We start from the raw sequence: 25,832 nt of genomic DNA on the forward strand, positions 1-25,832 counted from the left end.
TGCAGTCCCTGAGGCCGCCGCCATATTGTTCCCTCCTCGTGGCTCGGGAGCACCGAGCGGTCCCCGGTGCCGGTGGCCCTAAAGCGCGTTGCCGTGTGCCACGTGTGTGCTTAAACACGTCAGGAGTTAAAGAAAACTTCTGCTCCTGCAGCAGCGGCTGTGACGTAGGGAGGCCATGGCCAGGCAGGAGGACTCCAGGGTCTGGTTCAGGAGACCCTGAGTTCCTTCCCCGGCCATGGGGAGGAGTGCAGCACACGTGTTCAGGTGCAGGACAAAGAGCTCAATCTCAGGCTGTTCCAAGCTGGTCCCCAAGGTGAACACCCATAGACCGAGATGTGACAGAGGTGGCTGCCAACATCCTGGTCATGGGAACCACCAGCTCCCCAATAATGGGAAACACGGACACCGGAACCCTGCTGGGTCCAGGCCACCTTGTCCTGCATGGAGACACGTTTGCAGCACGTCAATGTCCCCAGAATGTGAGAACTGGGGAGCGCTCCTGCTGGCAGTGATGCCATCCAGCTGTCACCCCACAGGGGCTGAGCGCCAGATGTGCATGGCAGAGTCCTGTCTGGAGCCTCATCCACAGAGCTGGCAACCTCATCCATAGGGCTGTAACACTCCTCCGGGGCTGTCACGTTCTTCCATGGGGCTGGCACCCTCTTTTAGGGCTGGGACCTTCCTCTAGAGCTGGCACCCATAGGTTTTTGCTTGTCCACATCTGCCAGACATCCCCAAACCAGGGTGCAGAGGTGACTCTGGAGCAGCCAGGCAGGTGCAAGCAGCCACGGGGACTGCAGGAACTGTGGGGACAGCATGAGGGTGGGCAGGGACAGCAGCAGGGCCTGGAGCAGATGACAGCAGTGGGGAGGAAATGCTGAGCGAGCGAGGAGTGACTGCAGGGTGGTTGCGGGGGGGGGCAGGAAGGGAGGAGCGGGCAGGGAAGGGCTTCACAGTTATATACTTGTCCCTCTCTGTCCCCACGGCCTCGGACCAGCGCGGCCATGGCCGAGGGCCAGAAACGACGGGGCTTCAAGAGATTCAGTAAGTGGCCATGGGACACGGTGGGTGGGCAATGGGGTCCTCACCTGGACATCTTGGTGGGTAGGAGGATGAGTGAGAGTTAGTGTGAGTGTGTGTTCACACGCTCCCCCGTTCATCCCATCCAGAGATGGGGTCACAACATCCAGGGATGTTTGGAGCTGTGCCAGGCTCTGCTTTTGTTAGGAAACTCTTTGGGGTGGGGGCTTTTGAGGGTTTCCATCCACAGGGTTGGGCTGGGTGCTGGCTCAGGAGCTGGGTGCTGGGATTGGGACCAGTCTGCTGCAGCCCAGCCCTGTGCTGGAGCTGGGATGTGACCAGAGGGATGCACAGCAGGGTTTGAGGGTCTTCACTCCTTAATCACACCCTTCAGAGTGCATGGCTGGGGTACGAGCTGGTGCTGAGGGCTCGGGGGGGCTAGGACCCTCGCCCCAGGGTGTTCCTGCAGAACAGGGACAGCGGTGACACAGAGGAGCCAGGGAGGGAGCCTGGGAATGGATTCCCACTGGCTCTTCTGGGAGGAAGTGCTTGCTACCCACCGGGAGCGAGCTCTGCACTTTCTCACAGACCTCAGCTTTCCCCTGGAGCCCCGGGGGGAGGCTGCAGTGGCCTTCACCCCATTCCCAGCGCTGGGCTGTGCACTCTTGCATTCCTGCCGCGGGGCCGGCGCCAGATGGGGGCCAGTCCCTCCGCTCCCCTGGGACCCCTCCACTGGCCAAATGCGCGGCCCCATCCCAGCTGGGATTTTCCTTTGTGGTGGAGTGATGGGGAAATGGGGAAAATGCCCAGTGCTGCCTTTCCCACCTTGCAGGAGCCCCAGGAGTAGCAGGTAGCAGAAGATGCTTGGACTCCAAGGGGATGTTTAGCACAAAGTAATTTTGCCTCTAACAGCACTCAGGCCACGAGGTTTCTGCCTTGAAGAGGGGCTTTTGGGATGCAGCCCCTTCACCCTGTCCAGCTGCAGGGATGCCCTGCAGAGCCCATGGATAGCAGCTGGAGGTGGGAATCCGAGGGCCAAGCAGCCCCGGACTACTGGGTCCTTGCTCAGCATCTCTGCAACGTGTCGCTTCCTGCCCCGGCAAATCTGTCGTGCTTTGCAGAGCCCCAGGGCAGCATCAACATTGCAAAACCCCCGGTGGTGCCCACAGCACTCGGGGCTGGCAGGGAAGCACTGCTCAACAGCACGGCAGCCACATGCTCGCTCACCTGTGTACTGACACCGGCACTGGCACCAGCACCGGCACCAGCACCATCCAAGGCTGCACTGCAGCCACACACAGAGCTGAGCTGGGGCTGAGGTGTGAAATGCAAAGCCACCCGCCGGAGTTATAAATATTTCTCTGGCGAACATGTTCATGCTCTGCTCTTGCAGGTGGCAGCTGTAGCTGGCGAGGGACCGGTTGAGGAAGTGGGGAGGTTATCTCATGCCCTCAGCAGCACCTGTGGCTGGTTCCTGCTCCACCGTGCTAGCAAGACATGCACATATGGGCAGGTCACGTGTGTCCAAGACACCCATTCCCTGGGGAGATGCCGTGTGTCCCCTTCTTGCATCCTGCAGGGCTGCCCTGAGGCAGTGGGGTTGGGAACAGCCCTGCCCAGAGTCCCCCAGAGGAAGTAGGTAGGCAGAAATCATTTCTAGAGTTGCTTGCTTGCCAGGGTTGGGTGTTTCCTCCGCCCCTCTGCTGTGGTGGGAAGATGCAGCCGCTAGATTTGCCAGGGCATATGACTTCTGCTTTCTGAGGGACCAGGGTAGAGTTCCTGGGTACCCAGCAGAGATGCCTCAAGCAGCATCATATACACTGCAGATCACAGGTATGTCATGCCAAGCTGGGACTGCAGATGTGGGTGTAACAGGTGACATCAGGCTGCATAGTGCCCCATGCCCACCTCAACTCAGGACCAGGAGCTCTGGGACTCCCCATCATCATACCGTGCCAGCAGTAACCCCACACTCTTCACTCCTTTCTCCTTGCCAGAGTTATTCAAGTTCAAAGGCTTTGGGAGCCTGAGCAGCATCCCCCGCTCCTTCACCTTACGGCGTGTCGCTGTGGTCCCCAGCTCTGCCGAGAGTCTCAGTCCACATCTCCCACCTCCCCATGGCTTCCTGGGAGAGTCCTTTGACAGCACCCAGGATGATCTCAACACCATGCCCAAGAGCCCCGGCCCCTATGCCCAGTCGTCGAACATGTACTCCCACATGGGCACCATGCCCAGGGTGAATCTGGGCAAGGCAGGGAAGACCCTGGGCAAAGACAAGAGTAGCCAGAACTGCTGGGAGAAAGGGACTCCCAACAATAAAACCCCCCAGACAGCCCCGCTCCCCAGCCTCAAGTGCCTTGAGATGTCCAGCACCCCTGGCCCAAGCACAGACTCATCCTCAGCTGCTGGACAAGCAGAGCAGAAGGAGCAAGAAGCTGAACCTGGGGATACCCTGGAGGTATCATTGGCCAGGACAGACCAGGAGCCTGTGGGAAATGTCTCCTGCCCTAGCACAGAGGCACCGAGCTTCAGCCTGGCTCCAAACCCCAGCCAAACCACAAGCCCTGACGCAGCAGCTGGAGCAGAGAGCACTGACGGGGATCTGCTGGAAAAGGGACAAGAGCAGCATCCTGACAAGATCTCCCCAGACAGGTATAGCCGTTGAGGTTTGCTCTGCCTTCTGCTAAGACCCCCTTTTTGCCCCTCCAGGGCAAGAGGAGGGGGCTGGGACAAACCAGGGTCACTGCAATGTCCCCCCGTGCCCACAGTGCCAGCGGGATGCACCTGGCCGGTGGGACAGGACAGTTGGAGCACGGTCAGGTCAGCGGCTCCATGGGAACGAGGTTTCCTGTGGGATTTCTGCTCCCTCCTGTTTCCGGACGGGGTGGAAACATCTCGCAGGGCTGCCCCGGCATCTCTTTGTCCTGCGGCGGCTGTGTTCCAGCACCAGGATGTGCTGCTGCGGAGAGCTCACAGCAGCACTGTTACAGCCTCCTCCGCCTCTCACTCTTTTCCATCTCCTCTATCCTTTCCCCCTTTGCCGAGCAGCATTGCCTCCTCCCAAGGCACAGGGGCAAATCCTGAAACCGGACACTCTGTCCCCATTTCATCACCTGCCAGTAAACCCCCACTCTGGGCACAAACCCCTCCACTCCAGGCAAAATCTCCCCCTCCGGGGGAATTTGGAAGTTCAGCCCTCTGAGAAGACGGATGGATGTTTTGGGGGTTTTGACCGCAGAATCAACCAGAGAGATTTTTATCCCCCAGCCCCATAGCATCGGGGCATAAGGGGTCAAATGCGACCCCAACCCGGCAGGGTGTGTGGGACTGGGAACACAGGCAAAGGCGACTCCAGATTTCTCCCGAAAACATTTCTCCCCCTTTCCCTGGCCTGACTCTCCTCTCTCTGCACTCAAGTGGCCCCTGCACCGCCCCGGGGCCGGGGGCTCCTTTTCCTGACACTGAGCGTTCGGGAGGTCCGGGTGGTCTCGGGAGCGGGGTGAGGAGGAGAAACCCGTGCCGGCGGTGGGAGCCGGGCTGTGCCGGCCACACATTCCTGCCGGCCCGAAGGGTGGGCCGGAGGAGGGCTGGGACGGGAAGGAGGAGGGTCCGCCACCGCCTTGCGCGCCCCGAAGTCCCGACGCTCAGTGCAAGGCGGGAGAGCGCGGGAGAGCTTCTCCCCATCCCGGAGCTGAGGCGCTTGCTGGATCCCGCAGGGCCGATGACAGCGCTGGGCAGGAGGTTTCCCACCCTGGGACAGGGCAGGTAAGGGGTTCTGGCCCCTCGACCACCCCTCGCACCCCGGCACAGCGAAGGGGATGGGGAGGGAGAGGCTGGGAAGGGGCTTTGCTTGGGGCGGGCACAAAACTTGGACACAGATGCCGGAGCCGAGCCGCTGCTCGGGTGCCGAGGCCCCCAGTCCGTGGTGGTGTTTTTCCTCAAGGAAAGGGCTGCTGAAACTAAAGCAGACCCTGCGCCAAGGGCTGCGGTTAGCTCGGGGAGCCGGGGTTGGAGGTTTGCGGGGCTGGTGGCACTGCCACATCCTTCGGTGAGCACAGAGCCCCAGCAGTGGCAGAGAGTCCCTGAGGAGGGTGCAGAGGGCTCATCCAGTCTCCCAGGAATTACTTAGATCCCAAGCCAGCATGGCCTGGAGCCAAGCAGCAGTGGGACATGGGTGGGTCATGTGGGTGTCTTGAATCTGGGGAATGGGTTCCCAAAAAATGGGGGCAAAATTCTTTTTTTGCATCCTGTGAGGCTTCCCCGGTGATGGGTGTAGCCTTGCTGCTTGCCAGGGAAACTGAGGCACAAGAGTGACCAGAGCAGGTCTTGGCATCAGGGTTATCTCTGCCCCTCCACACTCTAACCCAGAGCTGCTGCCACAGCCCCTGGCTCAGGGAACAGCCGTCTGCCAGAGCCATCCCAAGGCCAGGCCCTCCTGTGGGGCGGGTGGGAGGAAGTGGGACCGGGATAATGCTGCGCCCCAGCCCTTCCTCCTGTGCAGGCACATCCCTGGGGATGGGGACAGTCTGTTCCTGCCAGGCCAGGGCAGCAGTGTGTTCCTTTGGGGGAAAAACAAATATGGCCCTGGGGCATGTTTCCACCTGCCCTCCCAGAGTATTTCTGGCAAGGAGAGTCCCCAAGACAGGGTGGGCTGAGGATGCTCGGACGTAGGAGGGCTTTCCCAGAATCAGGCCTGTGAGGGGGGAAATCATGCTGCTGTGGGACAGGGAGTGGCACCCAGCCTGTGGCTCTGCTCAGAGCAAGGCGGTGGCCCTGACTCCAGCAGAGACACGCTGACTAACGGGAGATGGCCGCTGGCAGGTCGCAGGGCGGACATGACTCGGTTTCCCTGTGCGCGCGGCCGTGCGTGAGGCACGGGAGACGCTGCTTCCCGCAGGCACTGCCTGACACTCCCTGCAGACCCCTCCTGCAGCACTGCCAGCCAGCACCTCCCTGCAGGCAGCTCTACAGAGGGGCAAACTGAGGCATGAGGTGTCTGAATTTGGTTCCCCTGGGGTACAGCCTGCACCAGGGTCCCAAGGAAAGCAGAGCCTAGGCTTCAAACCAGGGCTGGACCCACAGGATCCTCCTGAACTGTTCCCAGCAGCCAGCCTGGAGCTTGGCACATTTTCAAGTCATAGTGATGCCTTCCTGAGTCCAAAGGGAACAGCCACCCCACCAACCCCCCACTCCCCAATACCATTGCTGTAGCTCTGGGTCCCAGCAGCTCAGCCACGGCCGCACTCCAAAGGCAGCCCTGGAATTTCTCCCAGGCGCTCGTCTGCCCCCAAAAATGCCGTTTCCTCCAGGAATGTGCAGAACCAGGGGGGCTGCGGTCCCAGCTGCTGCCCTTCCCCAGCACAGGGGCCTCTCCTGCCTGGGCCCTCGCAGCGTCTCCCAGCTGCTCCCATGCTCCCGACTTCCTGCCCAGAGGCCCCCCGTCCTCCTGCCGGTTTTTCTCACGGCTCTCGCAGCACCAGGCAGCTCTGCAGCGTGTGAAGGGCAAACAGGCTGGAGAGGCAGTGCCGGGGCGGGCAGGCAGCCCACAGCTGCCCAGGGGAGTCTGCATCCATCCCTGCTCCCAAATGCTCTGCTATTTTCTTCACCTCCAAGAAAGTATGGACTTGATTTCCAGCCCCTTTTTCCCCTCCCAAGCTGGACACCAGGGGATGCGGTTTCTGCAGTGTGGGCTTGGAGAATCACAGAGTCGCTAAGGTTGGAAAATACCGCTAAGATTGAGTCCAAACGTCAACCCTGCTACGTTCAGCACTAAACCGTGTCCTTAAATGCCGTGCATGAGGCACGGGGAAACACCACTTCCCCCAGGCACTGCCTGACACTCCCTGCAGACCCCTCTGGCAGCACGGCCAGCCAACACCTCCCTGGAGGCAGCTCTACAGAGGGGGAAACTGAGGCACGAGGTGCCCATCCACATATTTTTTAATGACTTCCAAGGGTTCCAGAAGTAGGAATGGTCTTCTGGAGGGCTGGACACTACAGGGGATTCATGTAGACTCTGTCACAACCCACTGTAACACCATGGGGGATGTCCAGTGGAAAAATGTCAGTGGTTGCAGTGGTTGCCTCTCCTATCCCTGCTTCCCTTTGGGGAGGCCACCAGGCACCACCTTCAACCTGAAAAGAGCCCACAGAGGAGGAATTTGGCCCCCAGGGTTGCTACCAGTGTGGGTGTCAGGGAGAAGTTGTGTGCAGGACCCTCAGTACACAACCCTCAGTTCCCAGTATGCGTCTGATGAGGTGGCTCTTGGCAGGGAAGGGACATCCCAGATCTATGATGACCTTGGATTTGGTTATTCCTTAGTTACAGCTGCCTGTCCTGGTGGGGCAGCCTGCCATCCCCAGGCCTCTGCTGCTGCCTTGTGCTCAGGCAAGCAACCCTGGCAAACAGCAGGATGTCCATACTGAAGCTTGGCACTGGGGAGCCACCAGGTTCTGGATTCTGGTTAACGACATCTGGATTTTTGTATTTATATTCTGAAACATGAGACCTCAAGGTAGCACATCCCAGCTCAAGCTGTTACAGCCTCTCTCCTTTTGAACTCTCTGTTCTTCCCCTGGGACTCCTTCATACTGTCACATATCTGGACCTATAAGACCATGAAAAGCAGTCCCAGTCAGGACATCGCAGTTCAGGCCTAACTTTGGTGAGAGTTCGAATTCTGTAGGGTCACACAAAGCTGTAAAATCAAAAATGCTTGCCTGGGTGGTGTGTCCCAACAGCTGCCTACTGGAAACGCAGCTCTGCCAGGGAACAGGACACAGGGCCTCCCACCTTGATATGTATTCCCCAGCACCGTGACCTGCAGGGACCCCAGCCTGACTGCTGGGTCTCCCTGATTCAGCTTATATGGTCCCAAGCCGATTTGGGGTGAGATCCTCTAAAAAGGCCTCATTCTCCCCTGATCGCATTAGAGAGGATAAGCCCTGTGCTGAGAGTGGGCACAGAGCAGGCAGGAACAGTGCTGGGGCCCTGGGAACCTCTCCCAGAGCCAGTGCCATGCTCTTGGCACTGTGGCAAGATGAGGGGCACAGACCTCAGCTCCCCTAGCTGTGCCACCACTGCCTTTGACCTGAATGTCAAAACTTACTGTCCTTTACTTATATATTTTTATTGTTTCTCTTCCTTTTAGCCACCATGATGGTCTGGAGTCTGGCAGTGAATACGTGAAGGTAAGACGTAGAGCATGATCACAGCCCGTCCCAGCTGGGTGCCAGGGGTGGAGAGGGGATGGTGGCCCCAGAACTGTCCAGGTCTTACACCAGCAGGCTAATCAGTTCTGCACCCCTCCTCCCCTCTGGGCTCTCTCTTTGGCCCTGGATGACATTTCTGGCAAGGCCGGGGAAGACAGAGGAGACACAAACCCTACATGGTCGCCCCAGTGCTGTTCCCATAGGAGCTGCTTGGATTTCATGTTCCCAGACACTTGTGAACGCCCCCAGACGCAGCCTCCTCCCTCCGCCCCCACGTAAAGAAACGGAAGGGTTTGAGCCACTTTCGTGGCTGTCACATGAAAGTTGGTGTAAATCTCTCCAAATCTTTTGCTTATCCTCAGCAAACTATTAACATTCCTGAGGACTCTTCATGTCTGGCCAGAAATTCATTAGTGAGGCGCCTGGCTCTGGAGGAGAGCAGCCCTTTTGCAGGAGGCTGCTGGCACAATGGGGCGCTGGGCAGGCACAGAGGAGCGGTGGCAGGGGTACTGTGAGGTTTGGGCACAGAGCACTGAAAGCCACTGAAGTGACAGGGTGGTCACTGCCATGCCATGGCTTTTATGGTGTTTGTTTAAGGAGAGTTGTAGCTTCCTGAGTCCAGTTGCCCAGTGGGGATCTAATCTAGTCTGCCACTGGGCACATGGGGTTGTTGAGAAGTGACTTGAGGTGCCCAGCTTGGGTGGTCTAATTAGCACAGAGCCCTGCACCTTCATCTTTTGGACTTGGGGCTCCTGGTGGTGGCCGTACCCAGACATGGAAATGTGGGAACCCCCTGTGGCAGCACCAACTGGCAAGCTTGGGAGAGAGCTGGCTGGACCCTGAACTCATCTGATGCTTTTAACAGGGGTCACCTCCCTGTGCGTCCATCCCTGGGGCTAATGAGGACCCCACATGCCGAGTCTGGCAGCTGGCAGCCTCTGGGCACTGGGGTCAGATGAGGTTTTTGACGTGTAGCAGTGCAATCCTGCGGGTGGGATGTTCTCCTCTCTGTGCCCTTAAGCCATGTGGGACTGGCAGAATGGGAGCTCACAGGGCTGGAAGTGGGCTGTGTGCCAGGACAACAAAGCTCTGACTGGGCGTATTGGGTCTGGCTGTGATGTAGTTCGTTTTTCCCTGCAAAGCCAGTGCAGGGAAGGGCCCTGGTGTGGGGACCTCAGGATGTGCAGAGAAACTCCTGTTCACACAGGCAAGTCCTGTGAGAGCAAGGAGGGGTAAGTGGAGGCACAGAATAGTTTGAGGTGTTTTCCCTGGCACTGTCAGTGTGTGCACCCAGAGATGGACACATTTTATGGCTCACGATTTAAGAGACTGAAACAATACAGGTGAGGAGCAATGGATATGGCTCTGCCTTTGGGATCAAGTACTTTTTGGTGAGCCAGGAGAATTCCCTACCATCCAGTCAGATCCCAGACCTGAGCTATCTGGCCTTTATTTCTCATCCATCCCCGTGGTGTCCAGAAACAGTCCATGGGCTGTGATTTATATACCACTTCCCTTTGGTCAGCGAAGCAACTGATGGCTGCAGTGACAGCAGCTATTTTAGTCAAATTAGTAATTATCTGGAGTGTGAGTGACCGGGATGACAGGGACACTCCAGCTGATTGCAGGCGCTGTGCCTGGCTGGCAGCCCGTGCAGCTGCAGGGTGCTCAGCACCCAGCAGTGTTCAGCCCCAGGTCCTGCAGGATTTAGGGTTGGAAAGAGGCTGCTGTGCCTGCCTTTGGAGCAAGGGAGGACGGGGCTGGGATCTGCCACTGGTCAGTGTAGCTGGGAGGGAAGCAAGCAGAGGTGAAACACTGGTGAGGGATTAGCGAAGGAAAGACAGGAAGAAAAGAGCTGGTGAAGGAGAGAGTCAGGAAGAGGGAGAGGATGTGTTGCAAAGACCTCATGAGCAAAGGCTGGCAGGCAGGTCTGTGTCCAGGTGTGCACCAAGGATCTGCCAAACATCATCCCTTGAGATTCAGATACAAAACGGCCAGGGCTAGTGCTCCTATCACCAAGCCTGGCCTGATTAGACGTGCAACTGGGAGCTGGAGAGGGTTGGAAAGCCAGGATCAATAAGCACTTGGTAATTAATGTGCTTTAATAATAGCCTAAGGGCTGGTATTTCCAAGCTGCCTGGGGATCTGCACGTCCATCTCTCTATTTCAACATCCCAGCCACCCCAGCTTTGGCCTTTGTGCAGGTGAAGGAGCTGCAGAAAGACATTACCCTTCGGGAAAGCAGCAACTGGTAAAGCTGTCACATGTCCTATGAGAGCTCAGTCAGGGATTTTCAGCTTCCCTGTGAGGAGAGGCAGCACAGTCAGAGCTGGAGGACTTCACCCTGCAGCACCCCACGAGGCTCCCGCTCACTTTTTGGTGAAAGCCTCAATAGGAAACCATGGAGCCCATTGCAGGGGAGAAGCCCTAGCAGGAGGATGATTCACCATCACATCTTTTTGGAGCAGCATGTCCCTGCACAGTGCCATCTGCTCTGTCCCTCAGCCCCAGGCAGGAGGCGAGGAGGAGAGTCTATGCTCCCTCCCCATGCTGGTGGGGCTGTAAGCACCCATGGGACCCATAGGACCTGCTGCCGCACGTTCCCTGCCTGCAGGCTGTGTGCTGTCACCAGTTCTCCTGTGCCTCAGCCCTGTCCTACTGTTCAGCCGTGATGTTCTCCTGTATCCTCTCTTCCCTGCAAAACCAGGGGCAGAGTGAGAGCCCGGCCAGTGCCTCTGAGCTCTTTGTTCTGCGCGGAAGAGCTGCTTGCTCAGGCAGGGACCTGTATCTCATCAGCCTCGGATGCTGTCTCCTTGCCTGGTAATGTGAGGGGCTCGTTTGAATTAATTAGCAGGAAGGCTGCAGGGTTCTGTGGTCGGTGGCAGCAGGAATACCTCTCTGAGGTCACAGCATCGCCTGGGAGGCATGGGGCTCCTTGGGCCAGGACACGTTTTGCAGATGGGAGGGTGAAGCCCCCAGTTACCAAAGCACAGCCAAATCCAGGCCGTGCAGTGCAGGGTAGATGTGGAAGGAGAGCAGCAAGGTGTAGGTCCCTGTCATTGCCGGGGCTGGGGGAGCCTCTGCCTGCCTCCAGCACAGAGCAGCTGCCGGCAGTGGGTTCAGGCAGAGCTTTGGGGGATTTATTCAAGAGTCAAGGCTGGAGCGATGCTTTGAGTCATCAGTGCTGCCTTGCACATCCCATACGTGATACTGTGGCCTTAATTAAACCGAAGCAGAGCCTTAATTAAACACAAGTCAGAGACAGCCTACACAGGAGGCAGGCAGCCGGCTCCCCGCCGTGTGAGGTGGGCACTGGTGTATCCCCAGAAAGGTATCACCATGTGGGAGTGAAGGAAGACAGGATGCACAAGAGGGGACAAGGCTGCCCCTGACCCATGGGCATCACTGGGGAGAGCAGGCAGATTTGGAATGGGGAGAAAAGGGGTGCTGGGTCCCTTCAGGATGTCTGATCCCCTCAGAGGAGCCAGTTTCTCTCAGAGCACCGGCAGCCAGGAGTGCTGGTTCCCCTCAGGGGTGTCTGTTTCCCTCTGAGGAGCTGAGTCACCTCAGAGGGAACCAGTCCCACTCGGCACGGGCAGCCGGGGTGCCGGTTCTCCTCAGGGATGCCCGATGCCCTCAGAGGTGCCTGTTCTCTTCAGGGCACAGGCAGCCGGGTGCCTGATGCCCTGAGGGATGCTGCTTCCCTTTGCAACACAGGACTGGCGCTTCCCTTCAGGGGTGCCTGATCCCCTCAGGGATGCCTATTCCCTTTGCGATATGGGAGTGCCGGTTCCTCTCGGAGGAGCTGGTTCCCAGTTCCCCTCAGAGCACAGGCAGCCGGGGTGCCCGATCCCCTCAGGGATGCTGGTTCCCTTTGTGGCATGGGAGCGTGGCTTCCCCTCGGAGGAGCCGGTTCCCAGTTCCCCCGCAGGGCGCAGAGAGCGGGGGTACCGCTTCCCCCCGAGGTGCCGCTTCCTCGGTTCCCCGGAGCCGAGGCGGCCCCCAGGGGCGGGCCGGGGCGGAGCTGCCGCACCGTGCCCGCCCCTCGCAGCCGACAAGGGATGAGGTAATCGGGGAAGCGGCTGAAATTGAAGCCCGGCGGCGGCGGAGGCAGCGGCGGTGCAGCCCGGGCCGGGGCAGCCCCCGCCGGGCGCGCCGCGCCATGACGGAGCGGTGCAGCCTGTGGAGCGCCCTGTCCGCGGCCGCCTGCTGCTTCTACCGCGGCTCCTTCATGCAGGTGCAGGTGAGCGGGGGCGGCGGTGGGACCGCCGAGTGCCGCCGTGGTGCCGCCGGGCAGCCGCACGCGTGGGGAAGGCGGTGGGGGCAATGGGAGGGGAAGAGTACGGGGGACCCCCGGCCAGCACCCGCCGGGGTTTGTTTCGACCCCCGGGTGCAGAGCGGGGGAGCCTCCCGGGGAGCCCTGCGGTGCCCCCGCTCACACCAAGCTGGTGCGGGCAGCGCGCCGGCCGCGCTCAACGAGGCGGCAGCGAGCGCGGGGTGAGCCGAGCACAGGGTCGGGGAGCAGAGCTCGGCCCCCCTGCAGCCAGGGTCACTCAGCCAAAGCCACCACATCCCCCCAGACCAGCGCTTTGACAAGCAGAAAAGTCTCTGCGGGGAGCCCTCACCTGCAGCAGACCTCATGAAGGGGAGCATTTAGCATCCCCCAAAAGGTGGCATGTGCCCGGAGCATCACTGAGCACAGGAGGGAGATCCAGCCCAGATGAACACGCAGCGTCTTGGCCCGGGTCTCCATCTCCGTGCTGCACTGCACAGGTCTGACTGGTGGGAGAAAGCTGGGATCCATCTGTCACCTGTCCTGTGGTGGTTCCAGCACTGCCACTGTCTGGGCACTAGTGTAGGTGTCCTATTTTTGGACTCCGGCGTTTGCACAAGGGGGAACATGGTGATGGGAATTGGTTTCTTCATTTATGGAGTTTGAGAGCAAAGGTGTTTAGGACTGCAGGAGTCAAGCAGGGTCTGAAGCACGAGCTGTAGTGTACTGCAAGTTAGAAGGGAGCCGGCAGCCAAGAGAGCTGGCAGTCTTATTCAGTACTCCTGCTGAGCGAGGTAGGTGCCGAGCTTGAGAGATTATTCTGGGTAAGACGGAGCCCAGAAGCAGCATTTCAAGTCTTGTCATGATTGCGGCTGATCTCAGCGCAAAGCCAGGGATTTTGATTGCTGGTGGGGGTGAAACAGGAAAAGCAGCAGAGCTTTTTCCAGTTGTCCAAAGGCCACTGAGCAACATGAGGACATGCCCTTGGGCTGCACATTGCAGGGGGTGAGCGGGTGCTTTCAGCCAGCTGCTGCCAGAACAAGGGAGGGACAGGTGAGCCTCTGGCTCTCATGTGGAGATGTGAGAAGGGATGAAGGGCACTCCATCCCAACCCCGGAAAGAGTTAAAAGTGAATCCCTAAGTGCTCACCTGGCTCTGCCAGATCTTTCACCATCTATTTGTGTCCAAGTGTGCCCAGCAAACACACACTGAAGTCCCCATGAATGACTGGAGCACTTCCAGCTGACAGCCGCATCCCTGCTCACCGCCAATGGCGGTGCACCCAGCCTGGGAAGCACTGACATCATTTCTGGCCAATAGCAGCTCTGAAAAGGGATGCAGCAGCAGCCGCTGCCGCCGTCTTGGAGTGAGATAAGTAATATATAGATGGATGGAAATGTGTGTACACACACATCATCACTGCATTGGAGACCTGCTCCCCCGGGGTGGCAGTAGCAGCGAATGCCGCCACCCTGCCACACAGCCTGGGGTGCTTGTGCCACCTTAGAGCACCCAGATGTTCCTGACCATCAACCCCAGCTGCACCCCACCCCTGCCAGTGAGATAGAATTGCTCCAGAGCTGCCACAAAGGAGCATGGGCAAGGGGAGAGGAGACCATGAGGGTAGCCAGGACTAGTCCTAGGAAGGGCTTTGAACTCCAGAACAAAGATCTTGAGCCAAGATCTGCCTTCAGTGAGGACTGATGGAGATGTGACATAACCAAGAGATGCCTTCAGTCATCTATGGGGTGGGCAGATAGGCTGATGCCTTCTCAGAGGCCATTTAGGTTCCTAGATTCATTGCAAGAGAGGAGAAAGGAACAAGTGATTTCCATATGGATATCAAGATCAGCAGGACAGACTGGCTCACAGCAGGACATGCAGACTGAGAGCAAGCCCATAACAACCTGGGGATTGTTTGTGATGGGATTTTCTCGTGGTCATGCAGGGTGGAGTAACCACTTTCGGGTGGTGCCTGGACTGGTCAGTGCAGCAGTCCTGCATCAGGCAGGCAGAATGGTTCTTGGGTTTGCTGTGATGCTCAGCAAGGATGTTTGCTCAAAAATACATCACTGAAGTAGCCCATTGCCAGGTGTGGAGGAAGCAGAGAAGACCCCTCATGCAAGTCTGTGGCTTTCCCCAGACACCTGTTCCCAATGGCTTGTTACTCCATTTCCTCACAATTCTGCCTCCCAAGCCCCAGAGCTGCTCCAACAGCCAGAGCAGGGGTGGAGAACTCCAGAAGGGTCTGGAGTTTCCCTAGTGAGGGTCCCAGCACAAGGTAGGCAGCATGAGCAGGAGGGAGAACAGATGTGCTTGGTGCCTTGGGGTTAGTCAGATGTTATCAGCAGGGTGGGGTGTGAGTACACCTTGCTCTCCAAGCTGACTTCATCCTCATCTGCAACTCCTCCAGGTTGGGAGGGGAGAGCAGGAAAGCAGAATGGAAATCACTCCAGTTTCATAAGATTACCTCTGCCAGGATAGAAAGCCAAACGCCAGCCTTTGAAGCTCTCTTTAGAGCAGGCAGAGAGACAGCCACTGTTTTATACATACCACAGGCATCAGCACCCTCCATCCCTGCAGCTCTTGCCCTTCCATTACCAGTTCCAGTCCTTGCCTCAGCTGGGAATCACCTTCTCCATCAAGAAAGCAGCACAGAGAGTCAGGGAAGCAGGCAGGGATGGAGAGCCTCAGGAATTGCCTTCTCATGGCAGCTGCCCCATTGCATGGCTGCTCCAGAGGATTCCCCAGCCCCAGGACTGTGAAACAGCCCATCAGAGCACTCTCCTTTCTCCAGTTGAGCCAACTTGGCTGCTGGTTGGGATTCCTCAAGCAAAGCTTGGCATCATCTCTGGCAGATTTTGAGCTGGTTTGTCTGGTATGGCTGGTTTGGAGAACCACTCTAATCCCCATTTCTTCCTGCTCAGCTGGAGGATGCCGTGGGGTTCATGCTAGAGCCCAGCACCATGCGCTCCATCCAGATGCTAATGGGAGTGCAGGCTTTTCCCCACACCCAACCCACTAGTATGCGAGACCTCACACAAGGCCGTGCCTCTTTAGACGTTCCCTTGGCACGGCCGAGAGCGCCCAGCGATGCCTTTTCAGCGCGGCGCTCAGCCATCCGCTTACACGCTCCTGACAGCGCCCGGCTGGCCCACGCCGCCTCGCCAGGCCGTGCCAGGGCCGTGCCAGGCCTTGCCAGCGCCTCGGCACCCGGCCAGCTGGCAGCCTGCGAGCCGGGCTCCTTCGAGACACGCTCCCGACGGAGCGGGGGAAACTCGAGCGCTGCTGAAGGAAGGACTCCCGAGGAAACACGGCCCTTGGCAGCACAGGGGTCTTTTGCACCAAGGGTTTGTGGGGAGCCCAGTTACCACGCAGGAGGAGGAGCAGACAGCTGATTTTGGCAGCGTGTTGGAGTAGCATGAGACACTGGTCTCAATTACATCACACCAAGGAAAAGGGCTCCCCATGATCAGTCTCATGCTGCCTCCCCAGCCATTATAGCCTGACAATCACTCCAAGCAGTGACTTCTTGGTGGCCATGCAAATCAGGTGGGATCTCACTACCCAGGCTAGAAGCTGAAGGGATTGTGCCCTCCACATGTCTGGAGAAGGTGGCTTCTGATGCTCTCAGCTCACAACTAGGCTCCCTCCCCCATCTGCAAGATGCAAAACCTTCCTTGCCTCTCCCAAACCTCCTGTTCTCTCCTGCTAGCTTAGCTCATGGCTCCTGGCATGGATGCCAGCCAGCTGCTGCCCAAATCTGGGCTTGGAGGCACCGGGCACTGCTCAGCTGGGCTTGTGTTTTTGTTACCCTGCACAATTACATGGGGAGGATTTGGAGGAAAACCCAGATGTACAATGCTGAGCAGAACAGGCACTAATCCCTGCTCCAGGGGTGGTGGGGAGAGAACTGTAATCCAAACCGCTCCCAGCTCAGCTCTGATGACTTTCACCTGCACAGACAGCAGAGGTTCCTGGGGGGTCCCTTGATCCCCCAGAGTTTGGGGGGAACCATGTCACAGAGAGGGTACTGCAGTCGAGGGTCCCCCACCACCCCTCAGCCAAGCTGGGTCTGCTCTGTGGCAATGGATTTGTCACCATGGAAACAGGATCTGCTCGGCCTGGGCCCCCCAGGAGGCAGCCGGACCCCTGCAGCATCCACCAGCTACCATTTATTTTTAATCGGGCTCAGCAGCACGGGGTGGCTTTGTCTCCAGGAGGGTCCACCGCAGCAGCAAGCGCTCAGCTTCCTGCTGCCCTTGGTCAGGGGGGGACAATCCACACATCCCTGCAGCTCCAGACCCTCATAGGGACAATAAACATGGTTGGATGAGCAAATCAGAGTTCAATCCACACTGTTTTCATAGGCTGATTCCACTCTCCCACCACCTTTGATATGACAGGAGTTGGGAAGGGAGGAATAAAGGCAGATCCAGGCTGGTGAGAGCAAGCCCTGAAGAGCACAGTCCAGTGCACAGGCCCTTTGCCACTGCCTCCTTCCATCTCCCCAGGCTGGAGCAGGGTCCCCAGGACAGGATCTCTGCCTGGTTTGGAGAATGAATGCAGCTGCCAGGAGGGATGGAACATCTCCTCCAGGGAAGGAGAGGCATGGAGTCAGGGTTCTGCTGAGGGCCTCTGTGGGGTCCCAAGAACACTGCAAGAGCACTGGGTACAAGGCAAGACAGCAGCACAGTGCTCTACACTTTCCCTTGCTCACAATCAGTAGAGGAGCAGAGAGAATCAATACAGGACACACAGGATGAGGCACTGGACAAAGGTCAGCTCTAAGGCAAGTCCCTGAGGTGTTGGCATGAGGCTGCAGCCCCCTATGCTCTGGGGAACCAGCTGCCACACCAAGGCCAGCCATGAGTGCCAGCCTGCTCCTCTGGCAGTGCCAGAGCAGTGTAAGCAGGGCTTCAAGCCCATGCCTGTCCCGTGAGACAATACCAGAATCCTGCCCCAACAGGCAGCAGGGAGCTGGGCCAGCCCTCACTGCCTCCTTACAACTGGCACTGCCACTGGAGGTGAGCCAGGCCACCCAGCCACCCTCACTCATGGGAGCAGAGGAACAGGACACCCCAGTTGCCCCATCCAAGCTTCTTAGTTCATGGCAGTGGCACACATATCCCGCCCTCAGGACACCACGCTTCTGGGATATGGAGGGAACCCAGGAGTCTTGGCCCCCAGGCCCTGCTCCATCACGCAGCTGTGTCGGTACCACAGCAGGATCACCTCAAAGCCACTGTGTCAACAGCAGAACTGGCCTCATGTGAAACACACAGGGACCCTAAACCTGGGCTCACATCCCCAAATATCCACTGGCTCCACCCTGCCAGCAGCTGCTCTCTGGGAATACTGGCCCAGTAGCAGGCAGGGAGGGAAGCAGGCAGGCTCCAGCCAACAGACACACGATGCCATCACCCCTTATCTCCCCAGGGGAAAGGAGGGGGCAAATTGCATCCTCCAGGCTCAGGTGCACTAGTGCTGGTGAAAGCTAATTTCTAAAAGCTAATTTTGATGTAGAAGGTTCCCTTTTCATTTGTCATTACTATTTATGCTGCCATCAGGCTAAACACAGTGAGTTAACCCTTTGAAAGGAGAACTGTGGTAGATGTTTAAAGGAGGAGCAATAATGCAGGCTTCCTCCTGAAAGAGCACTTCTAATGGCAGTTCAGCCCCAGAGATGTTTAAGGGGTTTTCTCTTGCCTAACCACACTCAGCTCTTAGCTGGGGCAGAGGGGCAGCACACCAGGCACAGGGTGGCCAGGCACGACAGGGACATGCCACCAGAAGACCCTCCAAGTGCTCCTGGTGACAGGACCTGGCCATCAACAGGCACATTACCACATCCTTTGCCACAAGCAGTAATCCTCAGTTACCTGGCCTTGGGGGACAGTTGTGCTCCTGGCAGGTGCCACAGTCCCCATGTGAGGATCCTGCCAGCCCTTCCCTCTCCAGTCCCTGCACTGCTGCACTGCCTGACACTCTCTCTTCTCCTGTACAGTTCTCCAAGGAGAAATACATCCTCGACTCATCACCAGAAAAGCTTCACAAGGAGCTGGAAGAGGAGCTGAAGCTGAGCAGCACCGACCTGCGCAGCCATGCCTGGTACCACGGCCGCATCCCCCGGGAGGTGAGATGGGGAAGGTGGGTGGCTCCGGGCACCCTTTACTTGAAATGTTGTGGCAGAGCACTCTGAGGCCACGCAGAACCAGCAGCCTGTCCTCCTGGGAAACATCTGGTCAAGGGCTTCATTAGCTCTGAGCTGCCTGATTTTGCCACGGCAAATGTCTTCTTGTGGCTCAGAGCTAGGGGCAAGGGGAACAACCAGTGCCCCAAATAACACCCCAGCAGAGCATCCACTCATGCCCTGTGGTCCATCCAGCATGGCTGTGGCTGAGCTGTGCCCTGTCCCCCTGACAGGTGTCCGAGAGCCTTGTGCAGAGGAATGGCGACTTCCTCATCCGTGACTCGCTCACCAGCCTGGGTGACTACGTGCTGACGTGCCGGTGGCGCAATGAGCCGCTGCACTTCAAGATCAACAAGGTGACAGTCAAGTCCAGCAACGGCCATACCCACGTCCAGTACCTCTTCGAGCAGGAGAGTTTTGATAACGTGCCTGCCCTTGTCCGCTTCTACGTGGGCAACCGCAAGGCCATCTCGGAGCAGAGCGGGGCCATCATCTACTGCCCCATCAACCGCACTTTCCCCCTGCGGTACCTGGAAGCCAGCTATGGGCTGGCCAATGGGAAGCATGGTGGGCCCCACAGCCCCTCCAGCCAGAAAGGGGGGCACATCAAGAGGAGGAGCATCACCATGACAGACGGTCTGACCGCAGACAAGATCACCAGGGCAGAGGGGTGCCCAACCAGGTGAGCATGCAGTCTCATCCCAGCTCAGCTAAGCAGAGGATCACCCTCAGGAATGAGGCAGGACATGCTCAGTCACTGCTCTCTGAGTGCAGGGCAGAGGTTGGGGATCAGGGATGGAAGAGAGAGACCAACAGAGGTATGGGGGGAAGAACCAGTACTCACCTGGAACTGGGATTTTCTCCCAGGCTGGCTGCTGGCCATGCTGAGCTACCACAGCAGACACCCAGCAAGCAGACATGACTTTAGCATTGCAGGCCAGAAGCCAGAGAGTGTTTTACAATCACCCAGTCCAGGATTACCAGCATGTCAGGGCTTGTTAGAGCCATGGAGCTGAGCTTTCCCAGGCAAACATGAGAGGAGAGTCAGTCCCAGACACCAAGACAGCACTTGTTGTTTGGTTTTGAATGGCCCTTTTAGTTTCAGAGCCCTTTCCATTCAGCATTTGCAAGGAGTTACCAAGCAGAGCTGAAAGCCTGATGGGCAGGAGGAGACTGATGGGTCTGTGCTGATGGAGTCTGCACAGAGTCTGGATCACAGCCTTCACAAAGCTGAGCTCTTCACATTAACCTTGGCCAGCTGGGCTTCTCCAGAGGTGGAGGAGGAGTCTTCCTTTGTATGGCTCACTTTTGGCAGTCCCAGGCTGCCCAGAGCCCTGCAGGGAAGGCAGTGCCACACGCATATCCTCACATGCAGCAGCCAAGGGCAGACCCATCTACCCCTGCCTCCAGCAGGACACAGCCTATTGTTAAGCCAAGCTGCTTTCTCACCACCCTGACCTTCTGAGCCCAAGGGCAGGGTGAGAATGCACCAGCAGAAAACAGGCAACCAACTGTTATGGCTGGGAAAAGGAAAACACTCAGACTTTCAGAAGAGCATATGTGTTTCCAGAAGAAGAGCCCAGATTCATCAGTCTTTCCTCATCACTCATATTTTCCCTGAATCCCTTATCGCCACCACTGCTGTCCCATTCTCCTCCCACTGCTGAGGCACAGTGCTCAAGACCAAACACATCACAGCAGCCCAACCCTCACCCACGGCAGGGAGGGCAGTGAATTACCTGCCATAACTCCTTGCAACCCTCCCTGCATTCAGCATCTTTTGCAGCACCATTGACACACAGCCACTACTTGCTGCCTCACCAGCCCAAGACCTCATTGCTTGCTATGTAAGTTCCCAAGTCACGTTTGCAGGCACTTTACAGCTCTCCTAAGCTTTGGGTCAGAGCAACAGTTCACCTAACCAGCCCAACACAGCTCCCAGGTGGAAATAGAATAACACAATGTTAGAAACCACTTTTTAGCACAACCCTAGAAAAGTACTGTCCATTACTTCTTTGCTAGATTCACTTCCCCACAGCACCCTGAAGTGGACCAAACTCATCCCATCCCAAGTACCTTGGCATGGCATGGCATACTGTTGCATTGCTCAGCTCTCCTCTGTAGGATCGGGGCCCCTGCAGGCAGGTCTGTCTCTGATTTATGGGGGTCAGTGGGTAGTGACCCCTTCTGCTCCCAGCTGCTGCAGGGACTACCTGCTCACTGCTCCAGCTGAACTTGTTATGGGTAGTTGTGATGGAGGTGGTGATCCAAGGGAGGTGTTGGGGCAGCCAGCCCTCATCCCAGCCTCTCTGTGCTCGCCTGGGCCCTGCTTTAAGGGACTAACCTGTGCCCTTTTCCCTCTCCCCAGCGTGTCCCTTCCCCACCACAGAGACATCATTCGCAACTGTGCTGTCAGTGTGGACCAGATCCAAGACCTGCACTCCCCGATGTCCCCCATCTCTGAGAACCCAGCATCACCTGCCTACAGCACAGGTAGGCATTGCCCCTCCATCCCTCTGGAGACAGTGGGGCTGTGGATCAACCTGGACTTTGCACTGCTCTGATGGAGGGACGTGAGGAGGGGGGCCTTAGGGACAGGACCTCAGCCCAGTCCTCGGCTGTATCATTGTGCAGCTGTCTGGCATCAGGTTGTTCTGTTTTGGCAGAGGGGTTTTCTCTGAGCCCCATGTCCCTGGGCTGCTGCATCTGTGGTCCCTATGCATGTGTGCATCTTCAGGCTTTGATAAGTGTCTCCTCTGCTCCCTACAGTCACACGGCTAAAGCCACATGCCTGCCAAGCATCTGGAATCACCCCAGCCTCTCCGGTCATAAGAAGGTCCAGCGAGCCCCAATTGTGCCATGGGAACAACAGCAAACCTCTTCCAGACCCCGCCCACAGCTCCCATTCGACTCCCTGCCATGGGTACGCCCGCGCCTCCCCCTCTCCCTCCGTGAACAGCTACAGCGACCCGGACACGGGGCACTACTGCCAGCTGCACCCCACCTCGCCCATCAGCAGGGACCGGCCAGCCCACGACATCAAGCAGCTACCAACAAAGAGCTACGTGGAGAGGCTAAAGGTGGAGGAAGGACAGAGAGGGACTGTGGAGAACAGCTCTGGGGAAGCAGAGGCAGGGCACAGGCTGAAAGCAGAGCTGGACTACATGGGCTTTGTGCCCCCCACCATGGAGAAAACCTCCTCTTTCAACCCCGCTGCCTTCCAGTCCCTGCTTATCCCCCTAGATAACAAACCTCTGGAGATGACAGTGCTAAAGAAGGTCAAAGAGCTGCTGGCAGAGGTGGACGTGAAGACACTGGCCAAACACATCACCAAAGTGGACTGCCTGGTATGGCCAGGGCCTGGAGGGAGGGATGGGCACTGCTGCCCTCTGCTTGATCTGGGTTGGCAGGGGTCAGTGCACCCCTGAACATCAGACAACCCCTGAGCATTAGAGCATCCCTGCTGGGCTCTGCTGTGGTATATCAGCCAGGGCAGGCAGAGGCTGGGCTAGGGCAAGAGGCTGTCCAAGAACACTTCAGCCTCTCCTCAATTAACAAAGATCTAATCAGCTTTCACCTTCCTTGCCAGGTCGCCCGGATATTGGGTGTGACAGTGGAGATGCAGCGGCTCATGGGGGTGAGCTCTGGCATGGAGCTGCTCACCCTTCCCCACGGCCACCAGCTCCGCCTGGACCTGCTGGAACGGTACGGCACAGCATGGCCACAATGAGCCCACTGGGCTGCCCTGCATGGCCTGCCCAGCTCCCCTGGGTGTTCCCAGCCTGGCACAGGGGAGGGGAGAGGAGAAGCTCTGTCTAAAGCCCCAGAGCATCCCCCCTCCCTGTGCTGACCCTGCTCTGTGTCTTGCCCCTTGGCAGGTTTCACACCATGTCCATCATGATCGCTGTGGACATCTTGGGCTGCACAGGCAGCACGGAGGAGCGGGCAGCCCTACTCCACAAAACCATCCAGCTGGCTGCCGAGCTGAAGAGCACCATGGGGAACATGTTCAGTTTTGCAGCTGTAATGAGCGCCTTGGAAATGACACAGGTACACGGGGACACTCCTTTAGTCTTCATGGCCTGGGCTCAGCCCCTTGCTCAAAATGCATCCCTCTCCCTGCATCCTGCAGGCTTCAGGAGTCATTGGGATGGGTGAAAGGGGAAAATGCCCCGGGTAGGAGGCATGGGGCCACATCCGCTGGGATGCAAGCAGGAAAGGGGAAGAGCCATCCCCTCCACAGAGCAGACAGCCTAGTCCCGCCAGGATCCAATTGTTTTTCGGTGGTTGGGCTTTTTGTTTTGTGCTGGGCTGTGTTCCTGGGAGGAAATGAATCTGCCCTCCGGTACAATACAAATCGGTCTCAAGGCTGTGGCAGCAGCATCTCCGGGCCACGCTGCTCCCTTTGGAAGATGAAAGGAGATTAAAATTCAATTTTAAATCGAGCCCAGCTGGGAAGTCTTGCTTCCTGCCTGCACAAAGGAGGTGGAATGGCTGCCCCCTCCCTGCATCTCATCTTCAAGGCGGCTGTGACACAGGGAAGTTGCTGTCCTGGGGCACAGGCAGGGGGAGAAATCCTAAGCCCAGCCTCAGTGCCAGAGCTGTGCCGTGTCTGGCCATGAGCACTGGTGGAGGAGGCTGTTTTTGGGAGCAGCAGGCGCTGTTGTGTGCAAGGCTGGGGCTATGGTGCCAGGATCACGCTGTTCTCCTTGGTGCCTGGAAGCTGTGCTGCCCCCAGCACCTCCTACTTGCCCCATCTCCTTTCAGATTGCCCGGCTGGAGCAGACCTGGATGGTGCTGCGGCAGCGGCACACAGAGGGTGCAATCCTCTATGAGAAGAAGCTTAAGCCATTCCTGAAGAGCTTGAATGAAGGGAAAGGTAACAGGAGCAACTCCCCTTGTCTCACTTGCTTTCTCCTTCCCACTTTTGTCTGAGCACTGTTTGAGAGCTCTGATCCTCTCCCAGCTAGTGCCAGACACCCTCCAGCTACTGAACCGCCCCAGCACTCAGCAGAGCCCATCTGGCCTTGTTTGCCCCTTCCTTCCCAAGGAAGCATTTCATAACTAAATAAAACCAGCAGCTGAGCCAAACCATCGTGCTCGCATGGCCGTGAGTGCCAAACCAAGGGACAGGGCAGCCAGTTAGAAGGATGAAAAGCCATGTGTCACTAATGCCTGGTGCCCTGTGGTCTGCAAACCTGCTTCTCATTGCAGGAAATGCAGCCTGAGCACGGCCATCAGCTTTCCCTTCCCAACACAGCCAGAAACCCTGGCTGGGAGGAGCTGGTGTTGGGCAAGGCAATGGCCCCAGGCACAGCGATCAAATAGACACAGCAGCTGCTGTGTCCAGCTGAGCTTTAAAGCCTCTCCTGGGAACACAGTGGCAGCCCGGTGTCATGGCAGCGTTCGGCCACATGAGCACTCCACAGGGATATGGGGAGGGGGACACAGGGTCACGGAGTCATGCAGGGTCCTAAGAGTGCCTCTCTCCCCAGAAGGGCCACCGCTGACCAACACCACCTTTCCCCACATCATACCCCTTGTGACTCTCCTGGAGCGGGATGAGGCTCTGACGGAAAGCCCCGAGCCCTGGGAGGCCACCGACAACGGCGTGGAGGTGGTCATGGCCCACCTGGAGGCAGCACGGATGGTGGCTCACCATGGGGGGCTCTACCACACCAATGCTGAGGTGAAGCTGCAGGGTAAGCAGTAGAGACAGCAGAGCCCCTTTCCCTCTGCCACATTCCCAGTGTGCAGCTCCAGCACCGGGATGGACCCTCCCACAGGTGCAGGGGATCCCATCCCAGGGAACTGACTCTCCCTCTTGCAGGTTTCCAGGGCAAAGCAGAGCTGCTGGAAGTGTTCAGCACCGAGTTCCAGCTGCGACTGCTCTGGGGCAGCCGTGGGGCCGAGAGCAGCCAGGCTGAGCGCTATGACAAGTTTGACAAGGTCCTCACTGCCCTCTCCCACAAGCTGGAGCCAGCAGTGCGCTTCAGCGAGCTGTAAACACCCCCAGGCCCTCGGAGACCCCCAGCTCCCAGCCTGCATCCCACCAGGGGCTGTGGGGCAAGGGAACAGACCAGGCACCCAGCATCAGGAGGAGGAGAGATGGCTCAGAAAGGCACCGAGGCACAGGTCGGCAATTTTGAGATGAAGAGGAGGAAGAGCAGCCCCCTCACATCTACCACCCACCTCTTCAGGGCACAACAAGCCAGGGGTCCACAGTGCTACTCTGAAGAGTGGGGACAGTGTCTGGGCAGGCCAGCACAGGCCTCCACACCCAGCCCTGCTGAGGTCCATAGTGCCCCTCACCTCACCCTTTGGTTTTGTTTTTTTCCATCTCCGTCTTGCCCACAGCTGCTGGATCCCATGTGTAAATATAATTTCGTGATTACTTCTTGATGTACAGACTTGTGAAGGACAGTCCTTGTTGTAAATAATTAGGCTTATTCATTTTGTCATGTAAATACATGTACATATATCATGGGTTTGGTTCTTACATACAATAAACTTTTATCCCGTTCCTTGAGGGGACCCTCTGTCCTGTGGGTGTCCTTTAAAGGAGCCCCCCAGGGGAGCAGAGCATGGGGAGGGCTGACGGGGGGAACCACCATGCTGAACCCAGCCCCACCTGGCCCCAGACCCCCTGGTGGCCCAGTGACAGCCTTTCTGAGGAGGGCTGTGTGGTGCCACAGAATCACAGAATGGTTCAGGTTGGAAGGGACCACAGTGGATCATCTGGTCCCACCTCCCTGTGGACTCCATGCCCTCTCTGGATCTCCATCTGCATCTGTTCCAGTGCATGGTCACTGCCCAGTAAAGAACTTTTCCCTTGTGTTCAGGAACTATCTAGGCATCAGTTTCTACCTATTGCCTCTTGTCCGCAGCACCACTGAGCAGAGCCTGGTCCATAATTTTGGCAGCCCCCTTAGAGATTTAGAGATATATATAGATATATAGATATATAGATGTATATATCCAATAGGACAGAGATATAATCTCTTTATATATATATATATATATATATATATATATATATATATAAATATATATAATCTCTTTATATGAATATAAAGCTGAGCAGAGATGCAGGATCACCTCCCTGACCAGCTGTCAATACTCTTCTTAATCCAC

At 57.5% G+C, this 25,832-nt stretch overlaps 1 protein-coding gene across 4 annotated transcripts; it reads left to right on the forward strand.

Annotated features, from left to right (window-relative positions):
• The first annotated feature begins 954 nt into the window (after window positions 1-954).
• SH2D3C (SH2 domain containing 3C) lies at window positions 955-25,184 on the forward strand. Of its 4 annotated transcripts, XM_066201150.1 has the most exons (12): window positions 955-1,044; window positions 3,018-3,672; window positions 8,172-8,211; window positions 18,513-18,641; window positions 18,932-19,380; window positions 21,067-21,191; window positions 21,468-22,045; window positions 22,288-22,403; window positions 22,577-22,748; window positions 23,466-23,577; window positions 24,194-24,400; window positions 24,529-25,184. In XM_066201150.1, the coding sequence occupies exons 1-12, from the start codon at window positions 1,005-1,007 to the stop codon at window positions 24,702-24,704; spliced, it is 2,799 nt and encodes a 932-aa protein (XP_066057247.1). In that variant the 5' UTR covers window positions 955-1,004; the 3' UTR covers window positions 24,705-25,184. The 4 variants fall into 4 exon arrangements, with proteins under 4 accessions (XP_066057247.1, XP_066057248.1, XP_066057249.1 ...); XM_066201151.1 differs by lacking the exons at window positions 955-1,044; window positions 3,018-3,672 and adding an exon at window positions 4,681-4,785; XM_066201152.1 differs by lacking the exons at window positions 955-1,044; window positions 3,018-3,672; window positions 8,172-8,211 and adding an exon at window positions 12,352-12,475.
• Window positions 25,185-25,832: the final 648 nt, after the last annotated feature.

The sequence above is a fragment of the Chamaea fasciata genome, unplaced genomic scaffold (genome assembly GCF_029207755.1).
Source record: "Chamaea fasciata isolate MVZ Bird 193981 ecotype frontalis unplaced genomic scaffold, bChaFas1.0.hap1 SCAF_20, whole genome shotgun sequence".
Classification (NCBI taxonomy): domain Eukaryota; kingdom Metazoa; phylum Chordata; class Aves; order Passeriformes; family Sylviidae; genus Chamaea; species Chamaea fasciata.

Coding starts and splice junctions, on each gene's coding strand:
- SH2D3C (XM_066201150.1), top strand. CDS start 1,005: ATGGCCGAGGGCCAGAAACGACGGGGCTTCAAGAGATTCA. Junction 22,749..23,465: donor GCGCCTTGGAAATGACACAG/GTACACGGGGAC, acceptor ATCTCCTTTCAG/ATTGCCCGGCTGGAGCAGAC. Junction 23,578..24,193: donor GAGCTTGAATGAAGGGAAAG/GTAACAGGAGCA, acceptor CTCTCTCCCCAG/AAGGGCCACCGCTGACCAAC.